Source organism: Branchiostoma belcheri, unplaced genomic scaffold (genome assembly GCF_001625305.1).
Source record: "Branchiostoma belcheri isolate BF01 breed outbred unplaced genomic scaffold, Haploidv18h27 scaffold215, whole genome shotgun sequence".
Taxonomy (NCBI): domain Eukaryota; kingdom Metazoa; phylum Chordata; class Leptocardii; order Amphioxiformes; family Branchiostomatidae; genus Branchiostoma; species Branchiostoma belcheri.
Genome location: NW_017803658.1, coordinates 222356 through 239034, shown reverse-complemented (window position 1 = coordinate 239034; position 16679 = coordinate 222356). Strand labels below are relative to the sequence as shown.

At 38.9% G+C, this 16679-nt stretch overlaps 1 protein-coding gene across 3 annotated transcripts in view; it reads right to left on the bottom strand.

The window, feature by feature from the left end:
- Positions 1–8748: 8748 nt before the first annotated feature.
- LOC109470003 (plasma membrane calcium-transporting ATPase 2-like) overlaps positions 8749–16679 on the bottom strand; it is a 62472-nt gene continuing 54541 nt past the window's right edge. For 2 of the 3 annotated variants that reach the window (XM_019768781.1, XM_019768782.1), the window contains exons 15-20: positions 15513–15707; positions 14477–14668; positions 12715–12928; positions 11981–12192; positions 11186–11473; positions 9301–9914 (exon numbers count right to left, since the gene is read on the bottom strand). In XM_019768781.1, the coding sequence (XP_019624340.1) occupies positions 9549–9914; positions 11186–11473; positions 11981–12192; positions 12715–12928; positions 14477–14668; positions 15513–15707 (1467 nt within the window). In that variant the 3' untranslated portion in view covers positions 9301–9548. Of the gene's footprint in view, positions 9269–9300; positions 9915–11185; positions 11474–11980; positions 12193–12714; positions 12929–14476; positions 14669–15512; positions 15708–16679 lie in introns of those variants that run through there. The other variant, XM_019768783.1, reaches the window with a different exon arrangement.

Genomic DNA, 16679 nt, shown 5'->3' with positions numbered 1-16679 from the left:
CACTTTGAGAAAATTTTGTTTGTTTTGCATGCAATGTTCCACACGTTTTATTAATTAGGAGTATCAAATAGTGATTATTACATCCTGGCATAGATTATGTTAATGTAGACACAGGACCATACTATTTTCGGGGTGCTAGGACATATTGTTCAGACTTCCGTCAACATTTCCGTAGCGATATATGGTAAATCACTTCCTCGCTGAATGTTAATTACTACCTTTAGTATTAAAAAAAAGCCCGTAATCTAAAGCGAGGGTTCATTGCCAATGTTGGGAAAAAATTGCATTCGGTTTGCTGCCCTCCTTCCAACCGCGAACGTTCATCACATGCAGTTTACGTAGGAAATATGGACAATATGCCGTTTCAGCAAGGAGGTTAAATACAAGTATTGTATTCAACCTCCTTGGTTTCAGTAAATAACCTGACATCTAAAATTGTTCATTTATGAAGTGCAAAAGCGTGAAACATAGGCCGTAAGCCATGGAGGTCGTTGACCTTTGTTGGGACGCCCCCCTCCCCACAAAAGTGCCAATTCATGTCACTACAGCACACATGTAGCTTACCACACGATTAGACGGTCAACCTAGAGTGTAATTTGAGTTTCTGTGAATATTTCAATAATTTTAGATGTCAGGTTATTTACTGAAACAGCATACTGTCCATATTTCCTACGTAAACTGCATGTGATGAACGTTCGCGGTTGGTAGGAGGGCAGCAAACCGCAATGCAATTTTTTCCCAACATTGGCAATGAACCCTCGCTTTAGATTACGGGCTTTTTTTAATACAAAGGAGTAATTAACATTCAGCGAGGAAGTGATTTACCATATATCGCTACGGAAATGTTGACGGAAGTCTGAACAATATGTCCTAGCACCCCCGAAAATAGTATGGTCCTGTGTCTACATTAACATAATCTATGCCAGGATGTAATAATCACTATTTGATACTCCTAATTAATAAACGTGTGGAACATTGCATGCAAAACAAACAAAATTTTCTCAAAGTGTAAAGTATATTATGTTTTAAGAGTCATTGCACGAGAAAACCAGGCAGAGGCCGGAAGATGGGGGTCGGCCAAATCGGCTCATACTTTGTATGTGAGATAGGTATGAGGAACTATTAACAGCCATATAGTTAAAACCCTCCAGGTATTTTTCGTTATGGAGTTCTGGGACCCCCCTCTGAGACCCTCAAAAATCTAACAATTTATGGCTGAAAATTACTGAAATTACAATGGACACCGCGGAAATTCTGATGATGATATGAACATGGGATTTCTTTTGTCACATAGCTTGGGTCTTCTACTTTTACAAAAAAAAATTGAAGATGCAACATTGAAGTTAAAAGGGTATACCAGGGGGTTACCAGAACCAATGAAAACAGAATTTTCATCTTTCTAAATTTTAGTCATTTTTAAGTAGCTTTTTCTCCGTGACGCGGCAAATTTGATGAACGGTTTTACCATTGCTGAAAAGAGGATCATCTGCTGATTCAAAAACAAGTTTCGTTTAATTGGGTCACGCATAACGGGGGCCGTGAACGAAGGGTCTTTATGGGGGGTTTTCCGGGTTTTGGACCCTAATAAATTAGCTAACAACGTCTCTTTATGGGGTAAATCATGGGCATTTTTTGTGCAGCTGCATGGGATCAATGGACAATTGTTGGAAAATGCTAAAAATAATTAGAAATATTCATTGGGGCTCCACATGGGGGATACAAAGATACCTAAAAAGCAAATTTAAACTGATTTTACACAATTTATCACATTTTATTTCTAATTTCCATTAGTAACTATCTTTCAAAATTAATTTTGTGCATACACTTTGTGCTAAATATTATAAATATGGTTAGTATGGGGTTTATCAGAACACCATGTGTGAAACCAGCTACCAAAAAAAAAACACAAGCCACATGGGTGCATACACGTAGATACAAGTTCTCCAAATGGACAATCTAGCAATAGGACCAAGAATATGTGGCGTTTAAGCTAAATATAACAGTAAAAACAGTCAAATTCAACTATTAAAAGGCCACTGAAAATACAGGTTGGCCAAATATATTCAGGCTTTCATTATTGGATTAAATGAACTAGTTAGCATTTACATATACAGGAACATCTGGTTCTACTCAGCTTACAAGATAAGGAAACCAATTCATAAAAAATCCGTCATCTAATAACAAATCAGCAATAAATTTTACCAAATAAAAATCCCAGACCAGTTAGAATCGCATTACAATATAATGTCAATTAATTCAAATGAGAAAAGTATCTCCATCATTGACTGTACCATCATCGACTATTCCTTGATATATTGATGACAATTCAGGCCTAAATTACTTGATATTGTCATTATGCAAGCATTGGATTAATTCAATTTTTCAAGTATCCTTATGCGGAGCCCCCTTAAACCGGCATAATTTTTTACCACAAATCTATGCATGCATGGTTTTCCTCCAACTACACAAAAACGGCCATATATTGCCCTTCACTGCGACATTTTATGATCGATTTGTATGATCTAATAGACCCATGGCCCATTTATGTGTGATTTGTGGTCCAGTAATTAGACCAGACTTGTTTCTGAATGAACTGAAACATGTCTTCTATCCTGCAAGGATAGTGTTCCTGTTTCTGGGGAACTAAAATTAAGAGAGATGAAAAGTCTCATTTCATGATCTAATGTGCTAACACTAAAAGGTTGAAAACATCGAAGAGGAAAGAATAATTTAAAAGCACATAGCAAAACACTTTCATTTCCTTATAGCGCTGGTCCTATTTTGAAAATAGACCATTTTCTCTAGATCTACAGACCATTGTGCGCACGTTGACATGTAGACATTTGTTTTAGTTTTCCACATGAGAGCAAATGAGAAAGAAAAACAAAGTTGTACTACTATCTAGGACAGCTCAACCTGTACCTTCTTTTGGTGTATGAGTGTCTTTGCTTGAATCGGAGGATATTAACTCTAGAACTAACTTATTATAGATCACAGATGTATAATATGGTATGTTTTAAAGATGTAAGAATGAAGTATGAAATGAATTTGATTGACTTTGTTTCACTTAGATGATTAGCAGTTAGAATATTTAAATTAAGATTTGGCCAATGACGTTTACAATAAATATGCACAGTTCTCCTGATGCATTCCAAATTTTCATGCTCCCGCACCCCAGACTAGTCAGTACAAACCAGCCCTGGCAGACTTTTTGCATTTTTGTGTTTTATTTTTGCAAACATAAGTTTTGTAAAAAGAGATGCCCGAGGCGGGTGATTGTCACGATTGCGAAGCTTGCAGGAGCGTCTCCAACAAATGCACTTTTGGAACGCCGTACAAACTAAAATTCTTAATCATAATATACTAGTATATGATTAAAACCAACCTCCAGACTACATTGAATGTATACTTTCAGTGCTGTTATTTTCCAGCCTTTGGTAATCACCTTGGTGTCATATTGTCTAAAGGCATTTACGATATGCTCAGTTCGTTTAAGATGTTTTCTAAACAATCCAAGTAAAAAGCCTTTCATTTCATGATAATTTCGGAAATAGCAAATTGTACAAACCGAAAAGACGTTCTAAATAGAAAATGCTAAACTGTTCACTATTCAGAAAGCCACTGTGGGAAGAAAGCCCCTCTTGAGTATGAGTGAATTTCAAAGACCTTCCTATCTTCCAACCTACTGCTGACTTATACAGCGATCCTAAATGGTCTGAGTAATTTTTTCAGTGGTCTTCAGTTGAATTTGCCTGTTTTTACGGTTGTGTTTAGCTTTATTCTTAGCACTGTTGCTATAGTGTTCATTTAGAGTACTTGTATCTAAGTGCATGCACCCATGCGGCTTGTGTATATGGTAGCTAGTTTCACACATGGTGTTGTGATAACCCCCATACATAGCCTCCATATTATTTAGCACAAAGTAAATGCACAAAATTAATTTTGAAAGGTAGTTACTAGTGGAAATTAGAAATAAAATGTGATAAATTGTGTAAAATCAGTTTAAACTTGCTTTTCAGGTATCTTTGTATCCCCCATGTGGAGTCCCAACGAATATTTCTAATTATTTTTAGCATTTTTCAACAATTGTCCATTGATCTCATGCAGCTGCACAAAAAATGTCCATGATTTACCCCATAAAGAGACGTTGTTAGCTAATTTATTAGGGTCCAAAACCCGGAAAAACCCCCATAAAGACCCTTCGTTCACGGCCCCCGTTATGCGTGGCCCAATTAAACGAAACTTGTTTTTGAATCAGCAGATGTTCCTCTTTTCAGCAATGGTAAAACCGTTCATCAAATTTGCCGCGTCACGGAGAAAAAGCTACTTAAAAATGACTAAAATGTAGAAAGATGAAAATTCTGTTTTCATTGGTTCTGGTAACCCCCTGGTATACCCTTTTAACTTCAATGTTGCATCTTCAATTTTTTTTTTTGTAAAAGTAGAAGACCCATGCTATGTGACAAAAGAAACCCCATGTTCATATCATTATCAGAATTACCGTGGTGTCCATTGTAATTTCAGTAATTTTCAGCCATAAATTGTTAGATTTTTGAGGGTCTCAGAGGGGTGTCCCAGAACTCCATAACGAAAAATACCTGGAGGGTTTTAACTATATGGCTGTTAATAGTTCCTCATACCTATCTCACATACAAAGTATGAGCCGATTTGGCCGACCCCCATCTTCCGACCTCTGCCTGGTTTTGCCTGGTTTTCTCGTGCAATGACTCTTAATAGGTTTAAAATAAATTTAGTTGCCTAGAATGGTAAATAGAAATATACCGCCATAATAAAAATGGGAGCATCCACATCAAAGCAAAATGAATGTCGCTTCGCCAGCCACCAAAAAAACTTCGCGAAGTACACACAGAAAAAAACAAGTACCCATAGAAAATACAAAGTGCCCATAGAAAATACAAAGTGCCCATAGAAAATACAAAGTGCCCATAGAAAATACAAAGTGCCCATAGAAAATACAAAGTGCCCATAGAAAATACAAAGTGCCCATAGAAAATACAAAGTACCCATAGAAAATACAAAGTACCCATAGAAAATACAAAGTACCCATAGAAAATACAAAGTGGAATAAAAAATGCTAAGTGTACCTATGGGCCTTCGTAAAATACAGGGTGGTATGGATTGCATGGTGAATGGGAAAATTTAGACTGGTGAAGAAGAATGGGTAAAATGTAAGACTATACATAATGTATAAGACTATACTGTATAGTGTTTTGTATGTGAATCAACTTGTACACCGTTAGGGTTAACGTTACAGTATTACTTTCTAGAATGAACTTGAATTTATCTATAGAATGAAATGTAACATCTTCCATTGAGCCGCGTGAAGCATTATTCAGCTTTGTGCGTTTTATTATCATATAGTGGACAATCCATAATAAAATGTTGTCTTCAATCTCATTAGGGCAGAATAGACCAAACCTCTGGTCGCGTTTTTTTTAATGGAAGTGTCTATTGAGTACTTGTTGACAGTACCATCCTGTCAATAACAGATAAAATTACATGCCGATTAAAAAAAAATTAAGGGGAACCCCGTGTTTTAGCTGCGAACGCGAAAAAACGACTGGCCACAATACTCCTGCAGGAGGGATACCTCCTTCACGCGTACGCCTAAGGGTATTTGACCACTTTACCTCCATACCTAATTTCAGGTCACTTAAGCCCAAAAATGAAGAAATTGAAAAATGCCAGGAGAAACGAGAGAAAATGGGTGAAACATAATTAGAGAAAGCAATATGTAAGAGGAAGCGATAACAATAAATGATTTTAGAAAATGTCTTACGTATCCCGTTGGTTTGTCAACAGTGCAATTGCACAATATGTATCACTGGTTGGTGGCAAGAATGTAACGTTACGAATGTACGAAAGTTCGTGAATTTGAACACAAATCATCATACACATTATGTACTACCGTTAACTGAGGAAGTAGGTAGGTCTTCATGACGCATTGAAATGATTCTAAGATTTTGGGCTCCATAACAACTTGTTATGGTACTGCAGCTTCCGGTTGTGATATCTCGTGATCTAGACATACTAGAGTCACGAAATTTAGATGGAAAGTAGCACTTGTGCTGGGGAAGAAATGGCAAGTTTGGGCCTCCTTGCGGCTTGCTCTTGAACTGCAGGGGCGGTTGTTTAAAGATATTCAAGAGGATAACTCAAGAACAGGTTGATGGATCGAGGTAATTTTTGGTATGTATGTAGCTTATGTGAATGTTTGACATGCGACAATTATGCAAAAATGGATGTAATTTGCATAATTTGTGAGGAAATTCTATAAATCAGCTGCATTCCATGATAGGAATATTCAAGCTTGTGACAGGTAATTTAAGACTTAATTGGCATAATTAATAAGAAAATGTTATGATTCCATAATGTTATCTGCCTGGAAGTTTCTACTTGTGGTATAAGTGAATATCATTAAACATAACTTATTCAAATCATGATCGTGTTTGCATAATTTATGGGGAAATGCTAGAATGGCAGAATATGATCAACAGTTACTAACATAATTCATGCAAATGAGGATACTATTTGCACAATCAGGGGGAATATAATATAATCTATAATTTGTCAGTCACAAAGATTAACATCATTTGGCGACAGCATGAGGTCGTGAAGTTGAACTTGAACCTGATGGTGTACCATCGTACAATCAATGTTCTCCAGATAATCCATTTTTAGGTTTTACAATGATTTTAGACTGAGAGAGAGAGAGAGAGAGAAAGACTTTAGCTAATTTTATGATCATATTTGGAAAACAATGAAATAAAGAAATATTCGGCTGTTGTATAGATGAACTATGCAAGGCCTGTTCTGTTCTGCTGCTTTTCTGCTTTCAAACGATGAGGTAATCCGCGTTTGTGTTGTTGGCTTTGTGATCAGAAGGTACATGTATGGTCAAAGAAACAAGCATAGGTATTTTGGTTTAAAAAGTTTATTTCATAAAAACCATCTACAGTATTAACGGATTGTTTTCCTGAATATAGACTGCAACTAGGGAAAATAACATCTACAACATTTCTACTTCATGTTAAAAAGCAAAATATGGGCTCTGATCTACGTGTTCTATTCATACACCTATGCAGCCCTGAAAGTATTCTGTGAATTTAGCAGGTAACGACTCTATCTACAAAACCGTTCCCTTTCAAAATGACCGACATCCGTTTATTTTCCTCTATGACACAGACTGAGTCTGAATGAAGCACTAACTCATTGGTGACTGAACATACCATGGTCAAATTCACATCTGCCATGAAAATGTGAATGTAGTGGTCTGATAGCTTTAGCACTGAGAGCTTCACCACTTTCTGGCGAGCAAGGAGTTATTGCTTCATTTTGAAGGAAAACTTTCACATTTGCAAAGTCATGAGCTTTCATCATCACAAGGTTTGCACGTGAGCAGCCATGCCCTGTCTTAGCAGTCGTTCCTAATGTTGAATCAGTCATTAGTCATGAACTTGAAGGTGACAATGGTATGAAAACTAGTCAGGAGAGGGAACAAATAAATAAAAACTTTGTCATCACAGATTATGGACACTCACCCACCCAAACTCCAATACATTACATTGAACACAGACACTGTCACCAATATACAGCTGAATTCTACATCTACGTCAATCACTAACACTTAACATTTGGACCTCTGGAATACCTTGGAAAATGTTTTTATACACAATACCATAGAACTTTGACCTATATCAGGTCTTTATGAACACCATCATATCCATATGCACAATTCTTAAATTTGAAGGTGATAGCTGTACATGTAGATGTACATGATACCAGTAATATTAGTCCTGCTGTGCTCTATGGACTCAACAAAAATAGAAAAGCAACAATTTTGTTTTTGCTTTGTCCATCAATGTAAATAGCTTACTCCCCTCATAGTTTGTTTACAAGTCGGTATAAATCCATTCAAAAGGACATATGCCCTTGTTTGAGATAATCCATTTGCCCAGTGTTGTTTAATTATCATTTTGATATCCTTCATCCACTAAATTGAATTTAAACAAATTCCTGAACAAAATTTGAAGGAAATGAGCCTTTAGTGAGGATAGCTAACCCTTTGATCGTCTATTCTGGGGAACGGGAGCAAAAAGTGTTGCATTTGAATTTTTGTTGAGTGTTATTTGTTGTGCTTGTTTTCTAGAAGCAGCATTGCTGTATTGCAAGGAAGGGAGAATAGATTGTATAGTATACACCTCGGGGTCAGCTAATTACCTGCAGTGTTAGTAACATCAAACACTGATTGGGAGTAAAACAAAGGACAACAACTGCATGCTGTCTTGCTTAATGGGTTGATTAACGAAACACAAAAACAGTTTACGAAATAGAAGCCTTTTACACAAGGAAAGAAACAAAATTTAATTCATAGGCTGAGCATAGTACTTCCTTGAAATGCTTTCTTCTGTCTTGTACATAATAGGGTTTAAGTACAAGTTGCTTCATAGTACATTATGGAAACATGAGTGGAACAAACACATGTTGTTACTTTAGATTTTAAAAAAGTTTTCTTCACCTGGCTCTTAAAACAGGGCCAAACCCAAAACTAATTGCACATGTACAGATAATCCTCGTGCTACAGAATTCCAATAAAAAAAGTAGCAAATGCTAATATGTAATGAAGACTAATGCAAGCCTTCCTGATATATCAAACTTGCTGCTATGGTTTGTTTATGTAAGATTGCTACTCATGCATTCAGGATCAAGCTACGAACTAGTTTTTTCCCTGCATCTATTCATGTAGGTCAGTTCTGCACTAAACTACTGAGAGTAAACCAATAACTTAACTTATTAAACCCTGGAACAAGAACATCAGGTAAAAGCAGAAAGTGATGCACCGAACGAAACATGAACAAATGAAAACAATAAGTAGACTGGGGAAAGGGGGACCTGGGAAAGAAGGGCTATGAATTTATTTGTGTAACCATGGAGAAGCACGCACAGATTGTTAGGTAAGCCAGATCTTCCCAGGTCCCACATAGGTGATGCAACATGACTTGTCCCAAGCAGCTAAGTATTCTCCATCTTATATGGTAGTTTCATAACTATGGAGTGATCTGCTGGACCTGTTGTTGGCAGATGAGAGCCCAGAAAGTCCTCCATCAGTCGTGTCCCCACCGTTGGCATTCATGAAATCGATAGAGTGGGTCTCTGGAGTGCTCATGAAATCGTGGATCGACGTGTCTCGTCTAGTCTTGTCTAGACCTTCGTAAAGCGTGCTTCTCCATGTATTCACAACACGGATCTGCAAAATAAAATAAAGTTTATCTTTTTGTGATTCTCTCTTTTGATTTTGCCAAAATCATTGCTGTCAGCCAGGGTTCCAACAGTCAGAGTGTGCTGCCCAGAACCCCAGTCGCACCTTTGCATTACTTTGATGGTACCTAACAAACAAAGACAAACAAGGTGATAAGTAAACAAAGACAAACACAAACAAACGAACGAGCAAACAAACATATTGACAAACACAAAGCCTCTGCCACGAGACAGAACTACGTGTATGCTTGCCCTATATTTGATTGGGACTAGTCTATCTCAACAGTAGCTGAGTCAGCTTGGGATGGGGCATTGCCTAATGTAGGGGATAGAGACTTTGACTCGACAGGGGCAGAATCTGCAACAGGGGGTGCATCTGACTCCATTTCAACACCATCTGACTTCACATCCAACACAACTGGGTCAGGCTGGACCGAGTTTGCCTTGGGAGACTCCGAATCAGGCATAGGATGGTCTGTGTCTGACTTGGGCGGGGAGTTATCCTCGCTAGATCTAGTCAGGTCTAGCTCGCTAGTTTTATTGGAATCCCCTTCGGGGACAGGCATGAAATCGTGGATCAAGGTGTCTCGTCGAGTCTTGGCCATGGCATCCCTCCATGTGTCCACTGCACTGATCTGTAAGACAAGGCAAAGCTTTGTTAAACTTGTAGAGTTCATGTGCTAAGACGGCACACTTCAACTGGACTACACCTGGAGTTTGGACACAGTGCTTGCTCGTGCAGACTGAGGTGAGCTATGTCCTTACTGCAGACCCTGAAGCCACCCAAGTGAAGATAACCTGTCACTTGTACTTCTCAGGGATGTTGAAGATCACAGATGATCATGTGTAACAGAATCCTTGTTTGTTTATCTCAAAATGCTTGGTAGGAAATAAAATATTCAACTGGCACATTTTAGTGGAGGATTTAGGTTGTAGCAGGAGGAGCAGTTTGGGATAATTTCTTAGAAGGGAAAGAGCAAGCCAAATATTCAGAGTCTTGACGTTAGTGAGAGAAGGCACGCTTTTGCGGGATATGCACATTTCAAGGTGGATAGTAAAGTGAGGCAAAGATTAGAGCTTGTTGGTGCAGAAAGGACACAGCTGGCCATACTAGCCCTGTCTTATTACAGGTAACATGCACTGTCAATCACTATGGATAATGCATCATGCATGAACTCCCTCTGAGTTCAGTCACAGACACAGGCCACCATCTGCAGTGAACTTGAAAGGAAATGATGCATTAGCAGCACTGGCAAAACAAGTGCAAAACTTCTTGATCATGTCATGCCACATTACATCAGAATTCAGTTGGAAGGACAAGAAAAATGAAAGTGATGCATGCAAATTTATCTACACATAGAACTTAGAAGTGCACATTGGGTAAAAAAGCAACTAATAAAGTTAAACACAGAAAGCATTCTGGCTGATGGAAAGCTACAGTGTGTACAGGCTTACACCCGAAAATTCTGTCTTATAATAAGTTTGTTGTGTTGACCATGTAGTACATTGATTTCCATGGGGAGACTCTTCCAAGGATCAAACATATCTGTAATAAATATTGTGAACTGTGATGCCAAACTGCAAGGCATTTGTACATAAATAGTTTCATCAGGTTGGAGAATGATTGAAAATTCTTTATTCACAACCAATTGTTTGAGAAGAGCCAACGTTTCGATGGACTGCATTGCTAGCAGTACTCGTAACATCTACATGTATCTTCAGCGCACAATGAACCAGTCATTAATGCCCTGACGAAGATGACAGACGGTCATCGAAATGTTGGCTCTTGTCAAACAAGTGGTTGTAAATAAGCTATTCCAGATGTACTGCCTGTACATTCAGTACATTGTCCACATCCAGGACCTACTGAGGTACATTTGTAGAGCTTGTGAAGAAGTTGCCATACCTGAGTCTGGATTCTGCTCAGACCACGGATCCACAAGATCTGACCCCGGCGCAGTTCTGTCATGCTCTCTATCGCATCGGGCTCGTCGATGTCTGCAATGGAGACCATGTCTGCCTCAGGCTCACCGCCACCGATGGTCAGGCTACGTGGCAGCTTCTTGGTAGGGATAAATGCAAGCAGCTGGCCCCACAGAAGTTCACCCATTCCAAGAAAGACACACCATCCCCATTGGTCTGCAGTCAGATGAGTTGTGCTGAAAGCAACACTACCAAACTCAACGATGAAGACCTAAGAAGGCAGAGAAGAAAACCTTTTTTAGAATTGAATAGCAGATACCACTAATAGAGCACAATGAAATGTAAGTGAACAATATGATAATCATCACCTAGGATATTAGGAGACATGCAGGTTAGTTCACTAATGTACTTTGTACATTTGAGGTTTACCTATATGTATTTCAAGGTCACCAGTTCATTTCAGCAAAGGTACATGTACATGTAGTCCAGGACACATAGGGAGATATACATGAGCATGCACATGTACAATGTACATACATGTACAACACCTTTGACCTGTTACTCCTGTCACACTTCAGGAAAGTCACATGCCGAGAGATTAGGTCCTTTAAGTTAGTTATCCAGAGGAAGGTCTGTCAAAAATCGACTGAGCTCAATTTCCTTCTGTTGGAAAACAGTTGAACTATTTCATAATGCAATGCACATTTGTTAGTTTGTTTATTGTACACACATGATGTACACTTCAACACAGAATGAACTTTGATCCTATTTCTAATACCTGAGCAATCAAGGTCCCCACAACAATAGAGCAGAAGATGGGATTGGTGAAGAGGCCAGAGAAGACATTGCGCTGATTGTGGATCTTGCGGGCGTTGATCTCGTTGAAGATTTGCATCATTACAAAGGTGTTGAAGACGATGGTGAAGTGCTGGCTGGGTGCAGCATGCAGGGCCGCTCCACGCCCACTGTCGATGTCGTAAATGTACTCACCTGGGTGATGGAAGACATCATACTGGTCAGGCGGTTCATTTGATGGGGCTACATGTATATTACAGTACTTCAGGTTGTTTTAATTTCAAGTCTAGACCTAAGTGACTGTCAAGCCCCTCACACTTCAGCGTAACTGGCTCTATCTGGATAATTCTGAATCTGGATTGGCCGACTGTTGTAACTGTCCTTTAGCGTAGCAGGCACATGGCAGCAAAGGGTTATATATCACACCAAACAACTTGTCACACCCATACATGTCCAGCAATGCAGCGTTTGGAACTGTGCAGCAATGTATTACAATGGCGTGTTGGTGACTGACCTTGGCAAAATCTTCCAACAACTCTGTTTCTGACTACTGTACAACACATACTTTGATAAATTTCTGTATGTGCAGTATTTACTCCATTCCTATCATCTACATGTACAAAATGAATGGAACTAGTCTTCTACCATAGTGAGTTCTTGTTTTTTTTTCTATACTGTTCTCAGGCTACTGTATCAACCAATTTGGCTAATCCATACCTGCAAACAGGATGGTAAAGATGATGATGAGCTGGTACACAGCATGGCCCAGGATGTTCTTACACATGGTCCTGGAGATCAGGGGCTTGGTACGCCCATAAGGTTTCCGTAGTAACAGCTCCTCAGTAGGCATCTCAGTGGCAAGGGCCAATGAGGCGAAAGAATCCATGATCAGATTGACCCACAGCATCTGAACTGCCTTCAAAGGACTGTCCTGATTGGTGTGAATGAAGACATACATGTAGGGTGAGCTTTTCTGACAGTCAATGCAATACCAATCTAAATTGGGTTCCTCTTTCTGGTCATTGAGTGCCCTTATCAGGGTTCTAGCCAGTATCTGTTTTTCTGTCATTTGACAGATTTTTGCTGCTCATGACGGACAAAATTTCTACTCATTCTGTCATATTTACACTAGGCATATTTGCACTAAAATGCAAGTGTGTCAAATGAGCTCGAATTTTCCATTCCAGGAAGATCTCCAGAAAATTATAGCATCATTTCGGCTGCTTGCTGGGGCCCGGCAACAACCTAGTACCCGGTATATAGGTTTCATGTACCCCCCTCCCCACTCAAGTTCTGGCTGGTCACAATGTTCTGAAGTTTTCATCTTTTGTTTTTCACTGGTTAACTGTCAATTACTAGTATTCTTACCAAGGAGGCTGAAAAATTCTGAAATGCCAGTGTTTCTATAAAAATTTTGTTGTATTCCCTTCTAAATACCATGATTTCAGTTTTTTAAAATTCAGAAACATGCACATTTTTGCATGGAAAATCAACCAATGACAAACAAATATCGAGTTTAAATAGATGTGAGTTGAGTGCAAATTAGCAGTATTTTATCGGAAATGAAAATAATTAGGGGACGAAGCGGCTGTTTTGAGGGCTTCAATTGGCAAATTGTGATCACGTACAGAGAAAGTTGATGAAAAATACATGGAAGGAAAGAGAGGATGTCTTTAGGGCGTTATGTCAAAAACCAGGGTGTCTAATTCCTCATTAAATCTTAGTACAGACTGCTTATGGCACTGGTGTTGAAAATGTTCTATTTTTGCTGACCTAAATATTTGTCCTGAAGTAGAGACGTCAACAAATTTTTTGCGTTAATGAATCTTCTGTTTCTTTTCTGTGTCAATCTGAAGTTATAGAACTAAGGTCTATCAGCTTACCTCAAAATCAAGCTGAAAGTTTTGTGTAATTTTTCACCAAAAGAGCTTTGTCTACCTGCAAAAATTCCTCCTCAAATTGCAAGAGAAAGTGTTTCAGAGGGTCAGGATTTCAAAATTTTCCCACTAGGATTGTTGGCTGTCATGCCTGCAGCATGTTCATTAATTAAGCAAATTGAGCTGATGGAAAAAAATTCAGGCTGGCTAGATCTAAAATCTGTGACAAAAGTTCCAGCATGGCAGCTTCTTGGTGATGTTTAAAATTGAGAATAATACTATTACAGTAACAGGTCCATACTTTCTTTAAGTCTGCTCTTTTTACATTTTAGCCCCGCAGATTTGTCTGCAACCAGCCCCAAATATTGGGGGTGCACACTTTAGTCTTGAAATCATGGTATGTACGTGTATATGTACAGCACATAGCAGTAAAAAAAAGTACTTCATTCATGCAATCACAAAACAAAATTAAAAATTATTCACGAAACTAATGAAAATCTGTGAACACAAAGGAGTACCCAAAATACCAGTACTCGGAATATGAATTTCTAGTGTGAAAACTTTGTTCACAAATGAGCAGAATCAGAAGTTGTCTTTCTTACGTTGTCAATGCAGGCTCCCAAGAAGGCCACAATAACGGCCACTACGTTGACAGTCAGCTGGAACTGTAGGAATTTAGAGATGCTGTCGTAGACATTGCGTCCCCACAGCACAGCCTTGACAATACTGGTGAAGTTATCATCTGTCAGGATGATATCTGATGCCTCCTTGGCAACGTCAGTGCCAGCAATGCCCTGTCAATACAATGTAGAACTTACATGTAAATGCTACCCCAGGTTTTGCTGTAATGTTACCCAAGGTTTTGCCGTAACAGAAAAACCATTGAATTGAAGTTTGATGCATTGCCTGCACACCATATGAAAGGTATGTACATTCTCTACTTGCCAATGGGTGGGTGCCGGATATTTATAACAGTGGTTACTGTAGTAATAAGTACTATGACATATTTTGGAGAGTGACACACCAGTACAGGTTTCTGTGAGTGCTATAAATCATTCTCCATCTCTGTCCCACTGAAGTCGGTCACAGAGGTGGAGGAATTAATATCTGGCATTTCCCGCAGATACAATTGACTGTGGCAGCAGAGCCTGCCTGAACTGTTCTTGGCATTGCCATCCTCCCCAGACTGGCTTCAAATCACTGTGTTCTGTCTGTGGCACTTTTCGGAGTTATCATCCTTTTTCAATTGCATAGCAAAATGAACAGTAACTGTTATGTGATTGACCTCGAAAATATGATGACATTTCATCTATTCTGTGGCGCCATATAAAAGATACAAAGACCGCATGCTGAATATCTATTGATATTACTTTGACCAAAGAATCTTGGAGAACAGGACCCACTGTATATTTTTACTGTTCATTTTCTAATGGGGCCAAAATTAGGCCCACTGACTTTTTTTCCGGTCCATTTTTTTATCTGGTCCATCAAGAGATACCCACTCCTAACATACACACAGGCAGGATTCCTCACTTCTTCTTACAAACACCCTGTGTATACTTTCTACATGTAAATCAATAGAGTTGTAACACAATGGACTAAAATAAATAAAGATTTAGGTTGCCATGACTGACGTACCATGGCAAAGCCAACATCAGCCTTCTTTAAGGCTGGTCCGTCATTGGTTCCATCGCCCGTCACTGCCACCACCTCCCGATTCTCACTGATGGTGCTGTCAATGATCCCTTTCACCAGGGTGTGCTTGTCTGTGGGAGATGAGCGAGCGAGAACCCTCAGCTTGGGCCAGAGTTTGTCAATACGTGCCTGCTCAATCTGAAATCAGATCCACAATATGTCACCATTTGAAACAACCTTACAATACAATGTACCTGTACCTATATTTTTACCTGATATAAAAAAGGGAAAAAGTGATTTTGATCCTTAGTCCATGGGCCAGACAAGATTTTGTTACCAAATCAAGGGACAAAACGCGAATGCCTTCATGTGATAGTCCTCCCCACAAGCTTTTTGAAAATGTATGATAACCATGTTGAGTGCCCAGCTTTGACCTTGTTATCTGACCTTGAACTTTGACCCCATGGGGACCATTTCCTTTCCTACTTATAATGCAAAGGGGAGTGGCAAATAATCAAATATGGATATTTTCCATTGTTACTTAGTGGCCAGATAAAACAGGAACAAAGGATTACAAAAATGTCAATTTTGTTCCAATATGTCATTTCTAAGAGAAGTTATGAGCTTTTGAAATTCGATTTTTCGGTAAAAATTTGTAAAAAAAATGGAATGTTTACTTTTCAAAACCTGTCAAATATACAGATTGCATTTTCGAGCCTAGTTCTTGAATTCATCTGATTTGTTACACTTTTCCCTACATTTTAAACTTTAAATCGTAAAAATCCATCAATCCAATCTGGAGATATGAGTATCTAAAAGTTCTATTCCCACAGGCCTTCTGTGGGGAAGCCGTTGCTAGGGCCGTTGCTAAGGAGGCACTAGGCTGCTTTCCCAGTAAAATGTAGTGCATACCATAAGTAAAACGTGAAGAATACTTTTATCGGTGGAAAATTGTCCATTTTCAGGGCTTCAGAAATCCATATCATGTTTCCATGGTAACCGTTGCTAAGGAAAATACATCTCCCTAGCAACGCAGAGGATAATACTTCTATACGGTTTCATAAATGGTAATAGAGGGATACCTGTGGGGGAATGCTTGTTTCCTGACGATGTTGCGTGAAGTATCTGAGTGTGGATATGAGGGCAGCTCAGTTTGTTTGCTAATTTTCG